Genomic DNA, 14,590 nt, shown 5'->3' on the forward strand with positions numbered 1-14,590 from the left:
GTGGGTGTAGAATCTGGTTATCAGTTCAATGAATAACACGCTGATGACGAACGTCGAAGCGAACGTTCCTCTTCTTTAACGGCAAACAAGGCAGAAAATGAGAAACGGCGTTTCGAGGCAGGATAATCCTGTTAAATTTCACGTTAAACTCGCGATTCTGTTGTTCGGTAAACGTGTATATTAAAAGTGTTATATTAAGCTGTTTATCTCTTTTCGCGTGATGTGCTTCGGGAACAAGTACCGACGTTAAGCGAAAGTTACGACTTTGAGAAAATTTAGCTTTGCGGCAAATTCTGACGGAGTTATCCTAATAACTCCGGAGTTATCTCTTATTTCTCGTTTATGTATTACTTTTTATGTATTTATTTATTTATGTATTAAACGTTTATATATATTTCTTGTTTATGTATTAATAAAAATAAGAATATTACACTTTATATGAAAAAAAAAAAAAAAATGAGTCGACTAAATTAAAAAGTCTGTTTAAAATCTGGCAAATAATCTCTTATTTCTTTACTCTTCTGGTAATATTTATTCTTTAACTATTTTCACTTTTCTCCGTTCAACGGACAACTGTTTTTTTTTTGTCGCAACAGCTGAATCACATTCTTAAATCGCCAAGGATCTTCTAAATCTTTCCGAGTGTCTTTCGAGAAGAGATGTTCCTTATCCAGTTCCGATGGTTGTTCAATTTTACGTGTCGATGCGCGATAACGTGCGACAGACAGACATCGACTCTCGGTTAAATCGAGAAAATCGTGACGGTAACACACGTGCTCTTTCTCTCTCGATGTCAATCATCACGCGCATATATATCCCTCTCTCTATACGTCTGTACGTGTATATGCAGCGCGTCAAAAAATTGGCAGAGTAAGCAGTGGTCTAAGCGCAAAAGGGGCGTTTTCCCTAGCGGTAAATGATTAGTTATATATATATTAACTAACTATTAGTTAATATAACCTCCTCTTCTCTAGTTAACATAGTTGTGGACAAGCGATTGCTACAGTTAATTGGCACGTTCGTACGGACGCTATTTACCGCTCTAGGGAAAACGTTCCTCTTGCTTTTAGACACCCCGCCGCGCCTACCTTTGCGAATTTTTGCAACGCGCTGTGTACACATTTATCTGCACTATGTGAAAATAGTTCGAAGGCTCCGTTTGAAAGGGAACGAACCGCATCCCGCGCAAACGTAACCGTTCGTGCAAACATAGTAAATACCAGAGCGCGCTTTGAAAGATAGGTATGTACTATTCGCCGCGCGATAACTGGAACAAGCTGATAATCAGCACTGTGTTGTGCGCGCTTGTTTTGCACACACAGAATAAACCGAAACCGAAAATTTTAACTTATTCAATACGCAAGCAAGCGCACGCGCGCGCGCGCTCACAGTCTTCAGAGAAAAGCGGTCGCTCCGTGCAAAACGGAGCAGAGAGTTTGCCGATATATTTCTCTCGGGTGTTTCCCAAAATCCCGCGAACAAAAGTGTGTTTGTGTTTTTGTTCTTTTAGAGAAATATAACGGTAATGTTTTAAATAAGTTTTAATATTATCGAAAGATTCTTTTCTTCGATAAAAAAAAATTTTACCGATAATAATATTCTAAATTAATTACATCTCTAAAAAAATGACAACGCGAGAACATTGTACATATTGAATTATCTTTTGAACGCGAGCGTACATCGCGCGATACGACGTATCGCTGTCAGCGGCAGAGAATATCCAAGTCACACGTACGGCGCTTAACGAACACACACGTGCGGGATGAGACACGCGCGCTTCTCTTAAAGTTTAACTCCGTAATTCGAGATCGCGATACCGTGAAAATCTCCGACATGCGGCGACGTGTGTATCCCGATAGTAGTCTCCATTACAAAGCCGAGATGAGACAACGTCAATTTTCCGCGTTCCGCGTCGTGTCATCGACGATGTCTCGCACGCATCGATTGCCGCGTTTCCGATATCACGCAATAAAAACCTAAAGATTAGATCTGCAAATAGTCGAGAGAGAGAGTTTTTTATAAAAAAAAATTAACAAAATCAATTCGAATTGGTTTCAATTGCTCTCTCGATTCCTGAGATCGAACTTGATTGCTGGAACAAGTGAGAATTTAGATAGAAAAAAAAAAAAATGCGGAGACGAAGAAAAATCTATTTGTTGGATTTATCTCGACGAGGAGAAAAAAAAGGAGGATCATCGAACAGACGAATGGAGTTCCGGACGTCGACGGTGACAAACTTCGCGACTGACGCGGCACGCTTTCCAACGAAATTCGCGGTGCTCGTGAATGACGGCCCGAATTTATTTAGTGTTTATTATGCAAATCTAGTCACGGTAGGATTTAAAACACGCGCTGGTTAAAGGACGTGTTTGTTTGATAGTTTTTTTCTCTCGTAGGTATTCTTGCGAATCGCGAAATTGCACAGCAGCATGGTACGAGCGTCGAATCCGAAACTCATGGTCCGCGTGCTGGACGCGGTGGCGAATCTCGGCGACAGCCGAGGTTCGTCCGCCCGCGAGGTTCTCGGTTTTATCCGAACGAGCAACATATCGGCCAAGAATCTGACGGTGCAGGTAGCGACGACTGATCATCGCGCGTCGTCCGCCTCGTGCGTTCGTCTCTGACGATTTTTGCGCGATAAAGCGTTTTTTTTTTTTCGCGCAAACTTGAATTGAACTGACAACAAAAACGATAACAACGTCATTTGACGTCGCTATGCACAGGTGCACCGAGCTTTAAAGAACGCGGTAAACGCTGGTCTTTTGCGACACAGAAGCGGTCGTTACAAGGTGCTGGCTACTCTCAGTCCGACTTCCGACTCATCCGTTCCATCCGTCAGCAAGGAAGCAGCTGGCAGCAGTCGAAAAACCGATGACAAGACGCCGAAATCCGATGCACTTTCCACGGTGGCGCCGATCGGTGGCCGTACGGAGACTCCTCGTCGAAAGCAGGAACGCAAGTACGTCGCGATATATTTTTACGATATTTGAAAGACAATGCTTGTTGGGAAGAAAAGTACTATTGCGATCTGTTGTTACGACAACGATCACACTGTATTTGTTTTATGAAATATTGTCAATAAATTTCTAAGAATATATATAGATATTTTATAGATAGAAAATTTAAAAAAATGAATAAAATAAAAATATAGATTTATTTTCTCTCTAGAAAAAGAACCGCGTCGCAACAACAAAGTAGCAAAAGTCGCAGCAGCGGCGTGAGAAAGAGAACTCGTCGTTCGCCGCAAAAGCGGACCAACACGATCAATCGAAAGGTGCGGATCTAAATGGGAGATCTCAAATATAATAATAATAATAATAATAATAATAAAACTCGGCTTTTTGCACAATTGAACGTAAATCTAATATTCCGTTTATTTTGTCACGAAATATTTTTCCACGTTTGCAGCGACGACAGCGAAAACGTTCGTACGAAGACGAGTTCGAGGATCAGTCATCCGGACAGTACGTCTCTTACAACCGGGACGTCGAGTCGCCGCTCAATCGCAGAACGAAACGTCCGAGGCTATCCAGGCGAGAATCCGATTTCTCCGACGACGACGAGAGCGATCGCGAAAGCTACGTGAGCCGAAAACGCGCATCCCGAGGTAATTTAAATCACATCAGAGTATTGGATGCAGGATCGGGGGAAAAGGAAGGGGGGGGGAGGATTTATTTAAGAAGACGCGGAATTAGCGGGTAAGAAATGTCGCGGACTCGTCACTTATCTCGCGTAATGACTTTCTTGCGTTTCGTCCCATACGAATTAAGGTCGGCTACTTTAACATTTATTCCCTTCGACGGAACGGAGAGCTTTTTTTTTCGATGGCATCGCGCGGTAGTTTCTTAAAAGACGATGTAAATCGTCTTTTTTTTTTTTTTTTTTTTTTAATGTAACTCTTACAAAGAAGAGAAAAAAAAGACTATGTACCTTCTCCGGTAGGTATTATGTTCCTTTGAGCTATAAGAATGTGTAATATTAAGTCTGAAAGAAGAAAAACGGCAAACGGTCGACATTAATATGTGACACGTCTGGAATATTCTTCAGGCGACTAAAAAAGGTCGAATCTGTAAAAAATTAATTTCACGTATTATTATCGCGAAGTGTTTTTCGCCGATCCGAGCGGCTTCGACTAATGAACATTAAAAAACACAACGCACAGAAACTACAGAAAAAAAATTACAATTTTAAATAAGAGACTAAAAATAAAAAAAAGTGTATTTAACACGCTTCATAGCAGTTTTTGTGCGACGTTATAAATAAAATGTTAATTGAACGCACTTTTGAACAATATTGTCATTGTTTCGTAGTTTTCAAAACAATGTGTTATTATTTTTTAATGTAGATATTTGTTTCAGCGAACAAATCAATCGTCAACAAATCGTTATATCGAGATAAAAAACCGAAGGAGGCGCGCGCCAAGTCCAGGAACAGATCGGCGTCGCGGGTTCGTAGTCCGCAGCCGTCACAGCGGAAGGACGTGCAAGCGCGACAGTATCCGGTCGAGGAAGTCGGTAACGACAGGCAACAACAACACGACGAGGATCGCGGATCGGCGGAGCGCGACGCGACGCGTCAAGAAACGTTGGAAGATGTCGAAGGAGGGCGAGAACCGAACGACAGCAACAGCGGCAGCACACTGGACAACTCATAAGAGTTGTTCCACTTTCTCCTCTATATTTTTGTACTCCCTCGCCTGTCGATACTCTATTTTAGCGGTCTCTATTTCGTTTTCTATTTTATTTTATTTTATTTTATTGAGTTGTCGTCTCGCATCGTCGAGTGACAAATTTTCGAACGCGTTTTTAATCGTGTAAAAAAACCTTGGAATAAAACGTTCGTGCCCGTCTGGTTTTTTTGTGTCTGTCTTGTGAATTATTGCACACACACGTCGTCCCACTTCGATTGCGGTTTGTTTTTTTTTTTTTTTTTTTGTAATAGAAGTTTCCTTCGATCGATTTTTTTGCACATCGATTTCACGTTCGGGCAGGTCAGCGTTCGAGGAGTTTCGCGAGAGTTTTTTTCATTTTTCAACGTTATCTCGCCATACTTGACGCTTTATCGGGTATTTGTACCGAGAGAGAGAACGAGAGAAAGAGAGAGAGAGAGGGAGAGAAAATGAATTCAACCTCTCACACAATGTACTACAAATTGGCACTTAAGTCTTCAATAGGCGTAACTATGTGCGATGCGCTACATGCGGCGATGCTACACGCGTGTGTGTGCGCGGAGTTACCGTTGTTGAACTACGCGTCTATTGCCGCTAATGCGACAACGAGATCCACTTACGTCGAAATTAGCTGTTATTGCTGCAGTCGCACGCATCGAATCGTCCCGACTGGGAGCGAGCCGTCAATTTTGTTATTTCATTCAACAAAGATCGAGAAATCTCTCTTTTATTTCGCAAGAAGACAGTTTCGCGATTTAGGAAAAAACAAAAAAAAAAAAAAAACAAACAAATTGCTGATTCTGAAAATTGCATCGTGCGTTATCTTCGAAATAGAATTTATCATATTTTTGTCTCACATTGCACACATCGACATACACATGACGTCAGCAAACAATTCATCCTTTCGAAAGATAAAGATAAGCGGAGAGATGATGAAACATCAATCGAGCCGAAAACGAAAGCCGATCGTGCGGATTAATGTGTCTTATTGGAGACCAATTTCTCTTCTGTGTGTCAAATTGTGAAGAAAAAATATTTTCCACGCGCAAAGGTGTGAAAAAAATGAGATAAAATGAAGTTTTTACAAAGAAAAACGGTCAAAAATGAGCCGAACAAATGGATGATATTTTAAATCGCTATATATTTAAAAAACAGACCAATTCTTTTTGTTGTTGTTTTGTACAACGAGCGTTTTTGAATTTTACTAATTTATAAAGTTTTTCCGTCGAAGAAATTATATTTAATTTTAGAAAATTCTGCAACTCGCAAATAAATCAGTTGTGTCGCTCGTGTTCGAGCGACACAAATGATATTTGTGTTTAATTAACAATGTCTTATCAGTGTGACAAATATTTGTATTCCAACGCTCTACGTACGAAATTAACAAAATCTCTATACACAGAGTATTATTTGCCATTCGGAGATAAGCAGAAGAGCGTGTGTGTGTGTGTGTGTGTGATATTCTGCGGATGTTACCGGCGCGTATACGCCATATGTGTGTACCTCGCATCCTTTGTCGCTATTTTCGTTCGTCGGAAGAACGAATTGGCATCCGTGTGATTTAGTTCTACTTCGAAGAACTCGCGATAAATGATCGTCGTTGTGTGTGTGTGTGCGTGTTCTTTTTTTTCGAAACTCGTTTCCGATCTTGGTATCACCGTACCTTTTCGCGAAGAAGGAGGAATGGAGAGATCTCGCGCGCTCTCGTTGGAAGCCGATAAATGTACGACGAGCGACGAATATACCGGGGAAATATCCCGAACAAAGTGCGGAAGCTTTCTACCGAAGAGGAATATCGGCGGGCGTCACTTTTTACGGGGACTTTTCTCACCGCGCCGCTCGAGCGAGCCTCGGAGCGGCGCATTTTTCAACGAGAACTAAAGCCTTTCTGATGTTTATCGGTTTAGCCAATGGCGCTTTGCGCTTTGGCGAAGTTCTCAACAGGCGTACGCGGCACTTTCGCGTCTCTCATATTTGTTCAGGTACTTACGTGGAATGTTATCTAAGCTTCTTTGGAATTTCGGTTCGCATAAGATTTCGCTTAAGGAGATGCGAAAACAACGACATTTGATAACAACTTATTACATATATATCAGTAGTTAAACGTATATCTGTTTTATACGCGTTTTAAAATTGTAATTTATACGTTATCTTTTCGGTGAGTTAAACGATCCACGTCATCGACACGTGTGTGATATTTCGGTCATAAATTAGTTTTTATAATCCGCGAGAACTCTTGTGCATTTTAAAATTATATTTTTTGAATTCAAATGTGTTTTTTTTTACCACACACGTGTTAATTATAAAAAGGAAAGTTGTGTCTCTCATTATGGTATGAATTAGTAATGAGAATAAAAACCAGGTTTTCCTTAACGATATTTCGAATAATTTTAATATTTCTATTTTTTTCCGAAAGTTTTAATAATACTATTTAACGATCGGTATTTCTATTTTTTATCGGAATATCGACGGCTTATCAAATTTTTTATGAGGATTCGAGGCGTACTCGAATCAACAGTGGAATATATACGCTGTCATCACACGAAGGTCGATGAGCTCTCAAAGCTGTCGCACACACAAATCGCGACGATCTTGTGTGAACTGACTTTTTGCAGCATGTTATTAAAAATAATATTATAAACAATAAACAATAAACAAAGAAATATTAAATGTCTTGTGTGCTATAAAAAACGTTGCGAGAAAAAAAAACAAGAAAAAAGTAAACGTATAGTGTCCGTAACTTGTGTACGCGTTAATAAAAAATTGTAAACGATTATATTTTTATTCGATAACATTAAATATTATATTTTAATATTTTAAACAATAAAATTTTTTGTCGGTTTTCAAAACATTGTATCAATTTTAAAAGAGTCATTATAAGTATACGAACGAAAGTATGCGCAACGGAAATACGTTTATCTTAAAAAAAATAAAATTGCACCAACAAATAAACTCGCTTGATAATAAGAAGTAACCGATCAAAATATTTTATCAAACAAATATTCAAATTAGTCTAAAGTTTACTGAATCCTACATAAAATCTTTACGTTTTCTGAAGACTTACCCAGTCGCACCATCAATAATTAGATTAGAAAATTTAACGATGTATCGAATAATGGAATTCTTTTTGAATTGAAAAATATTAAGTAAATAAAACCGATTTGAGCGACTGTTTTGTCGATCATCGTCACAAGGTCATGACGAAAGATTTTGGTCTCGATCGCGCGTGGCATCGAAAGATCGCGAGAAGCACGTGGCGAGGCCACAACGCGCACTGACTGCTCCAAACAGGACAGCTGACGAAGAGTGGAAACGCCGCACTTTCCACCCTCCGCTGTCAACCCCCACCAACTCGCATCCCTTTCTCTATATCTTCTCATTCTTCGATATCTCAATTGTTATACTTCGCTAAGACTTTTGTCGGTCATGCGAGATAAAAAGCGGTCAGTAACTGAACAAGCGGAAATATCATCGTCACGTTTTGTTATAAAAATAATATCAGTAATAAGACTGTTGTTTTTTGTTGTTTTTTTTTTGTACCAAATACGACCTGAAATCGAGAGACATTTCTATCGATCGTGCTCGTCAAATGTTGATAAGTATTTTTCGTTTGTCGAGTACTATGTACTTATCTGCTTTCGAGTCCCTGTCGAACTCATTTTTCATTGATGTGAAAAAAATGTGCAAAAAATCAAAGCAAATTAAATCTATTAATAGAAATTGTTGACGGCCTCCAAAAACACGAATAAATTACGTGAAGGGTAAAAAAATTCTCTCTTCTTCTCTGTCTTCATATATATTGATGATTAACTTGCTGTTCTTAATCAATATTAAATTAACTATTTTCTTGTGTTTTGAACGACGAACGCCCGTGCAAAAAGTGTGATATATGATCTATAATTTTGAATCTCTTTCAGGCAATCAATCAATTTCGAAATATTTGACCACATTTCTGCGGTTGAATGTGGGAATGACAATACTCGTTTTACAACACATTTTTTATCATAACATAAAATCAGCTTTTGTTCTCAAAGGATACATTAAGAAGTTTCCTTCACTTTTCCTTCGTACCATCGTGTTTTCAGGTTCTAAAGTTGTATCTCTCTCTTTCTGTTTTTGTTTTTTTCTTTTTCTGGCAATGATATTTTGATACACATGTACGAGATATTCAACAGAATCACAAAATTTTCTCATCAATGTGCGATTACATATTATATAACAGCGCGTAAAATATTTTGTTATTTCTCAATTTAAATTATTTAAAAAAAATAATACACATGTGTAGAGAAAGATTTATCTTGTGTTTTAAAACTGTTTGTAATATACTTATATATGTATACATGTATACATTTTTGCAACAATAAAAACAATTTATTGCTACGTCATCATCGTTTCATCTTATCTCCGTTTGGCTCACCTTCAAATTATTCAATCGGAATGCGAAACCACGCGAATGTTGGATGTAAAGGTCAGATATTTGTGTTTCGTTTAAATAGATATACGCTGAGAGAAATTTTGAGCATCCGCGTAATACTTTTGCCCTGGCACGGGATGCTCCGCGCGGAAGCGTCCGCAAGAACAACGAACGAAGAAGGATTATCTAAGATTAATGGCCTTCTTCCTAGAGAAAACGGAATGGAGAGGGGAAGGGAAAAAGGGCTTATGTCGGGCGAGGCGCGTTTTCAAGTACTGGCAGCGAGCAAATAAATTCGTATAGAAAGTAAACTACGTCGCCCGTTTGTCGGAAACGCGTCGAACATTACCCGCCGATCGTCCGACGTTGTCTGCCGGAAAATATCGGCGACGCCGTTTTTCACCGTCGTTCTCAGATTGACGCGTATCAATGATCAAGAATTACCTAGCGAATCCGTTTTCTCCTTGTCGCTATCACTTTTCCAGCGTTACGTGGTCTACGTGGAATTGGCACGCGATCGGCACGTGCTTCTTCTTCTTCTTCTTCTTCGCTGCGTCCATCATCTCAAAGCGACGAGCGATTTATTCGCGTAAGAACAAACGTTTCAATTAAACATCAAGCTGAACAAGATCAAATTAGATAAAAATTGGCGTAATATTTACAAACTCCGACGATATTACGCGTTCGAGACTCTCAATTCGTTTCTTTTCTTGATGATAAATATCGAGAAAGTGGCACAGAAAAAACAACAACGACGAGAGTTTACGGGACAAACAACAAAGCCGAAAAAAGGCACTGTATATCGACGAGATTTCAGCGAGAGAACGCGTGTTATTCATTCTTACGACGAGACCACGTGAGATTATGTTTCTTGCGCGCGTTAAGCTGCGCACGCGTGTCTTGTCCCGGTAAGATCAGAATCTCTCCGCGAGACGACAAGATCTATCCGTGCGTATAGGAATATCTCCAAATGGTAGGTGCACATATTACGTACATATTTTTCCTGTCGTTCTTGTATCTCGTACAATTTCCGGTGACGAATGGAGGATATTTCCCGAAGCTCGCGTACCGAAAGTGCCGTCTATACGTCATTCGTTGAGCAAACATAAAATTAACGTGATGCTTTCTGTTATTTTGATTGTCGTTCTGGCTATTTTGCCTCTGTCTTGTCTTCAGACATAAGTTTTGCATTTTGTGATCTTCAGAGAGACACATATCATGTCTGCAATTCTCCAACAATTTATCAAAATCTTATTAGAAACAGAAGAAAACTTTCTTGCGCGTGCGATTGAAAAGTTCTTGTAGTTTTTTTTTTTTTTTTTTTTGTGAAAACTTAAATTGCTTTATTCTTTTTCTTGCGTTCCTTGTTTAAAAATTCTGAAAGTTTCTCTCTTTCTCTTTTTCTCTGATCGTGATAAGAAATAAAAATTAAACAAACATATCTATGTATTCTGATAACACGAAGAAACGCAAAGATATTTGATATATATTATTTTATTATTCTATTATTTTTTTTTTTTTTTTACATTTGCCTGATGCGCCTGAAAGAATGTTCGAAATTACTATATATTGAACTTCTCTCGTCGCAACGCATCACTCGCCCCGGCTGAAATTTTCACATCGGCCTTGATCACGATGACGCAAATTCTACAAGAGCCAATTTTCTAATATCGAAAGATCGCGCATTCGGACGTGATTTAATTGCGTGTCAATCTTTCGCTTGATGGCAAAGTGTTCTCGAGTTTATATTCGGATTTTCTCTCTCTTCGCCACGAGGCGAAGCGTCGTCGCGCGTGTGCGCGCGATAACATTCCAATTCATCACGTGAGAGTGGGATTTCAAACGGTTTAAGTGCATCTTCACAACACGCAATCGTGATTTGATCGAAGAACATAATGCAATATTCAACAATTCGATATTTCATTGCGATACATAAAGTGCAAATTGTTACGTCGCGTAAACAGAAGACCCGAGAGATATTCAACGTGATGAGTTACCTCGTTATCATGTTAGCTACACCGTGGTTCTCACTAAAGAACAAATCATCAAGCTTAGAAAAAAACAAATAACACAATTTTTATCGAAATACAAAAAATCGAATTTTAAAGAGTTATCGCGAAGCGATCTTACAGCGCTTTTGTGAACTGCGAATTACTTTGAGCAATCGGTTCCGATCGTTTACAACCGAGAAGTCACGGCAATGTGATGTGACATCCGGTCGCGACGTTTACGCGCCAACTAAAATCTCGTGATAACTACTGGCGTTTATCCAGAATCGAGAAAAAACCTCGAAATGAACTATCCAAGACAATCGCCAGTTTCCGTCATCAGAGGTGCGTATCCGCGATCGTATCAGACTAGTCGCAAGCGCGCAATTTCCGACACATCTCCAAACAGGACGCACAACGCACACACACACACACACACATTTCGACGCGATACGAAATTTATTTCGCCTCGCTGCACATATAGGACGTTTTGTAGAAAGGACATATAAATGTATACATATGTATATACATATGTGTGTGTGTATATATGTTTATAAAAATGATTCTCTTGTGACGTAAGAATGTAGATTTGTTTGAATAATTTATTCTCGATCAAGACAAGAAAATAAAGTTTAAAATATACCAACAGATTTCCATATCACTAAGGAGATACTATTGGTGACGCGTTTTTTAAGTAGTTTTTTCCCAGATCAATCCACTAGAAAAAAAAATAGTAAAGATGATGTAAGAAAAAATACTATCTCTGAATGTGACAAGTTGTTAAAGCACAGAATGCATATGTGTAGTGTTTGTGTTTGACAGAGAGAAGGACTCCATGATTCGTCACTTTCATTGTATTTATAAACTCCAAATCTTATTTGTTGGTGTACTAAACCAGAGAGGAAGATGCGTGTATGCGAGTGAACGATCTAAGTTAATTTTTAACACATACTAGTGGTCTAACATATAAAACTTGTGGCTTGATAATTTGTGTAAGATTTGACGATTACGTTCTTGTTTGGAGTCGTTTTTTTGTTAAGATCATCATAGTGATATCAATATCTATACACCTGCCTATTGATGTATAATTTTCGTAAGTAATTCGACTTATCGCTAGATAACCGCGTGTACGACACCTCGAACGTATAGTTTCAGCGTCATCAATCATGTATTTGCTGCAAACTTTCTTGTAACAAAATATTTATATTTGCATTGCGCATAATATTTCGTCGCGTATCAGTTGCACGTCAGTTTTATCGCTACAGCAAGAATGTGTAAATATGCAACTTGGTTCATTTAGAAAGAAATACTAACAACATTGCAATTTGCATTCAAATGGTTTGTGCCACATGTGTACCAAGTGATGGCCTTATAGAAAAGTGCGTAAGTCTCGCACTATAGATACTCGTTGAATGTAGCGTATGGAGAATACTTTTTTACTTTCTAATTCTCTATAATAATCAATCAAAATCTAAAAAATATAATATATTAAATTTAATTATATATGATGTATATAATTCTAAAATATCTCACAAATCAGAAGACGCATCTCTTACAGATGAGAACGCGAGTATGAGATATTCAATGTCTCAGATTTAAAGCAATAATGTATACTCAAATAATGCAGATTTCTTCGACAAAGAGTGACCGCAAAAATCTCCTGTTTGGAGGCCTCGAATTTGGAAGCAAATAGTATGTTAAATTATAGCTTATACGATGAGACATTGATCACAGAAAAATTTCACATTGAGCCTACTTGTAGAGTTTCGGAGAAAACGCGAGGTCAAATTTATTAAGTTAATCTCGCGAAAAAAGTATCGATGACATATCTCACAAGTAAACCTACGAAATTGTCTATCGCTACTCACCCCGATTTTGAGTCTTTACACACTTGTAGAACTATAACAAAATAATCGACATTTTTTTTGTGTGTAAATAATTATTTTTTCGGTGATTATCAATTAACAACTGTAAAAGTTAGTCGATGTACGTCATATTAAATCCGACATTTTGAATTGTGAGATTCTAGCTCCGGATTCGTAATCAGCGATCTCAAAAATCTCAGTTCATTTTTTATCTTTTCAATCACGCGGATTGTATATGAATTCTAGTTAAAACGTGAAAATCTCCCCCTTCACATCTGGGATAGTTTTCATCTTTTAAAGTGCATCTTTCTCTATATACAAAAAAAATATGTCGATTATTTGTCATAGTTCTACAAGTGTGCGAAGTCTTATCGAAATCGGTGAGTATCGATTAGCGATAAACAGTTCCGGGAACAGGTTTATTTGTGAGATATGTCGCGATACTTTTTTGCACTTAACTTAGTAACTTTGATCCCGCGTATCTCCGAAACTACAAATAGGGCTCAATGTGAAATTTTTCTGTAATCAATGTCTCATCACAAGCTATAATTTAACATACTATTTGCTTCCAAATTCGAGGCCTCCAAACTGGAGATTTCTGCGGTCACTCTTTGTCGAAGAAATCTGCATTATTTGAGTATACATTATTGCTTTAAATCTGAGACATTGAATATCTCATACGAACTCGCGTTCTCATCTCTGAGAGATGAATTAAGAGATTAATGCGTCTTCTGATTTGTAAGATTTTTTAGAATTAGATTTGATAGATATTATAGAATTAGAGAAAGAGTGAAAAAGTACTCTCCATACGCTACATTCGACTCATCTATGTGGTACGAGATTTATTTCTTTTTCATAAGGCCATACACTCGGTACACATATAGGACAAACTTATTTAAATGCAAATTGCAATGTTGCCAACAGAATATTTTTTTTTCTAAATAAACCAAGCATATATAAAAATTCTTGTTCTAGCGATAAAACTGTTACGTGCAACTGATACGTGACGAAGTGTTATGCGCAATGCAAATATAAATATTTTGTTAGGAAGGTTGTTAAGAAGGTTTGCAGCAAATACGTGTGATTGATAACGTTCGAACTACACGTTCAAAGTGTCGCACACGCGGCTATCTAGCGATAAGTTGAATTAATTACGAAAATCATACATCAATAGACACTTTTATGTTTACAGATAACACGTTATTCTCATAAGTCATTCGAAATCAAACATGACTAATTGAATTTCATATCCAAATATATTATTTTAAATAATATAAGTTATACAGTAACAGGAGTCGTTCGTTATATATACAATACAGCAATAGTAATGTCGGCCACTATGTTGCATTAGCTTATGCACACAGATACGTATCAAATCCTGCACAAATTATCAAGCTATATATTCTATTATATACCAAAAGTACTTGTGGATCGTTCGCACACGCGCACACATCCACATACACTTTTCTTTCTTATTAATTATGTACATAATTATAGAATTTAGTAGTATATCTGATTATATATTGAAATTGAGGTGCTCAAATAAAATAAAATATATAATTAATTCATGTTTATGTATGATCACACATATGATATCTTATATAATTATATAAGACTATATATAAGACTATATATAAGACTATATATATAAGAC

General features: G+C 37.7%; 2 protein-coding genes across 9 annotated transcripts in view; one reads left to right on the forward strand and one right to left on the reverse strand.

The window, feature by feature from the left end:
* The window catches only part of LOC109853187 (gamma-aminobutyric acid receptor alpha-like), a 24,101-nt gene extending 14,554 nt beyond the window's left edge, over nucleotides 1-9,547 (reverse strand). For 5 of the 8 annotated variants that reach the window (XM_020425049.1, XM_020425051.1, XM_020425048.1 and 2 more), the window contains exon 1: nucleotides 7,734-7,929. In XM_020425049.1, coding sequence (XP_020280638.1) covers nucleotides 7,734-7,746 — 13 coding nt within the window. In that variant the 5' untranslated portion in view covers nucleotides 7,747-7,929. Of the gene's footprint in view, nucleotides 1-3,930; nucleotides 3,971-6,172; nucleotides 6,398-7,733; nucleotides 7,930-9,527 lie in introns of those variants that run through there. The other 3 variants (XM_020425046.1, XM_020425050.1, XM_020425045.1) reach the window with 3 other exon arrangements.
* On the forward strand, nucleotides 1,744-4,856 carry LOC109853188 (protein SON-like). Its single transcript, XM_020425052.1, has 6 exons — nucleotides 1,744-2,333; nucleotides 2,397-2,573; nucleotides 2,724-2,959; nucleotides 3,169-3,274; nucleotides 3,409-3,607; nucleotides 4,359-4,856. The coding sequence occupies exons 1-6, from the start codon at nucleotides 2,130-2,132 to the stop codon at nucleotides 4,652-4,654; spliced, it is 1,218 nt and encodes a 405-aa protein (XP_020280641.1). The 5' UTR covers nucleotides 1,744-2,129; the 3' UTR covers nucleotides 4,655-4,856.
* Nucleotides 9,548-14,590: the final 5,043 nt, after the last annotated feature.

Source organism: Pseudomyrmex gracilis, unplaced genomic scaffold, assembly GCF_002006095.1.
Source record: "Pseudomyrmex gracilis isolate BER0280 unplaced genomic scaffold, ASM200609v1 scaffold_45, whole genome shotgun sequence".
Taxonomy (NCBI): domain Eukaryota; kingdom Metazoa; phylum Arthropoda; class Insecta; order Hymenoptera; family Formicidae; genus Pseudomyrmex; species Pseudomyrmex gracilis.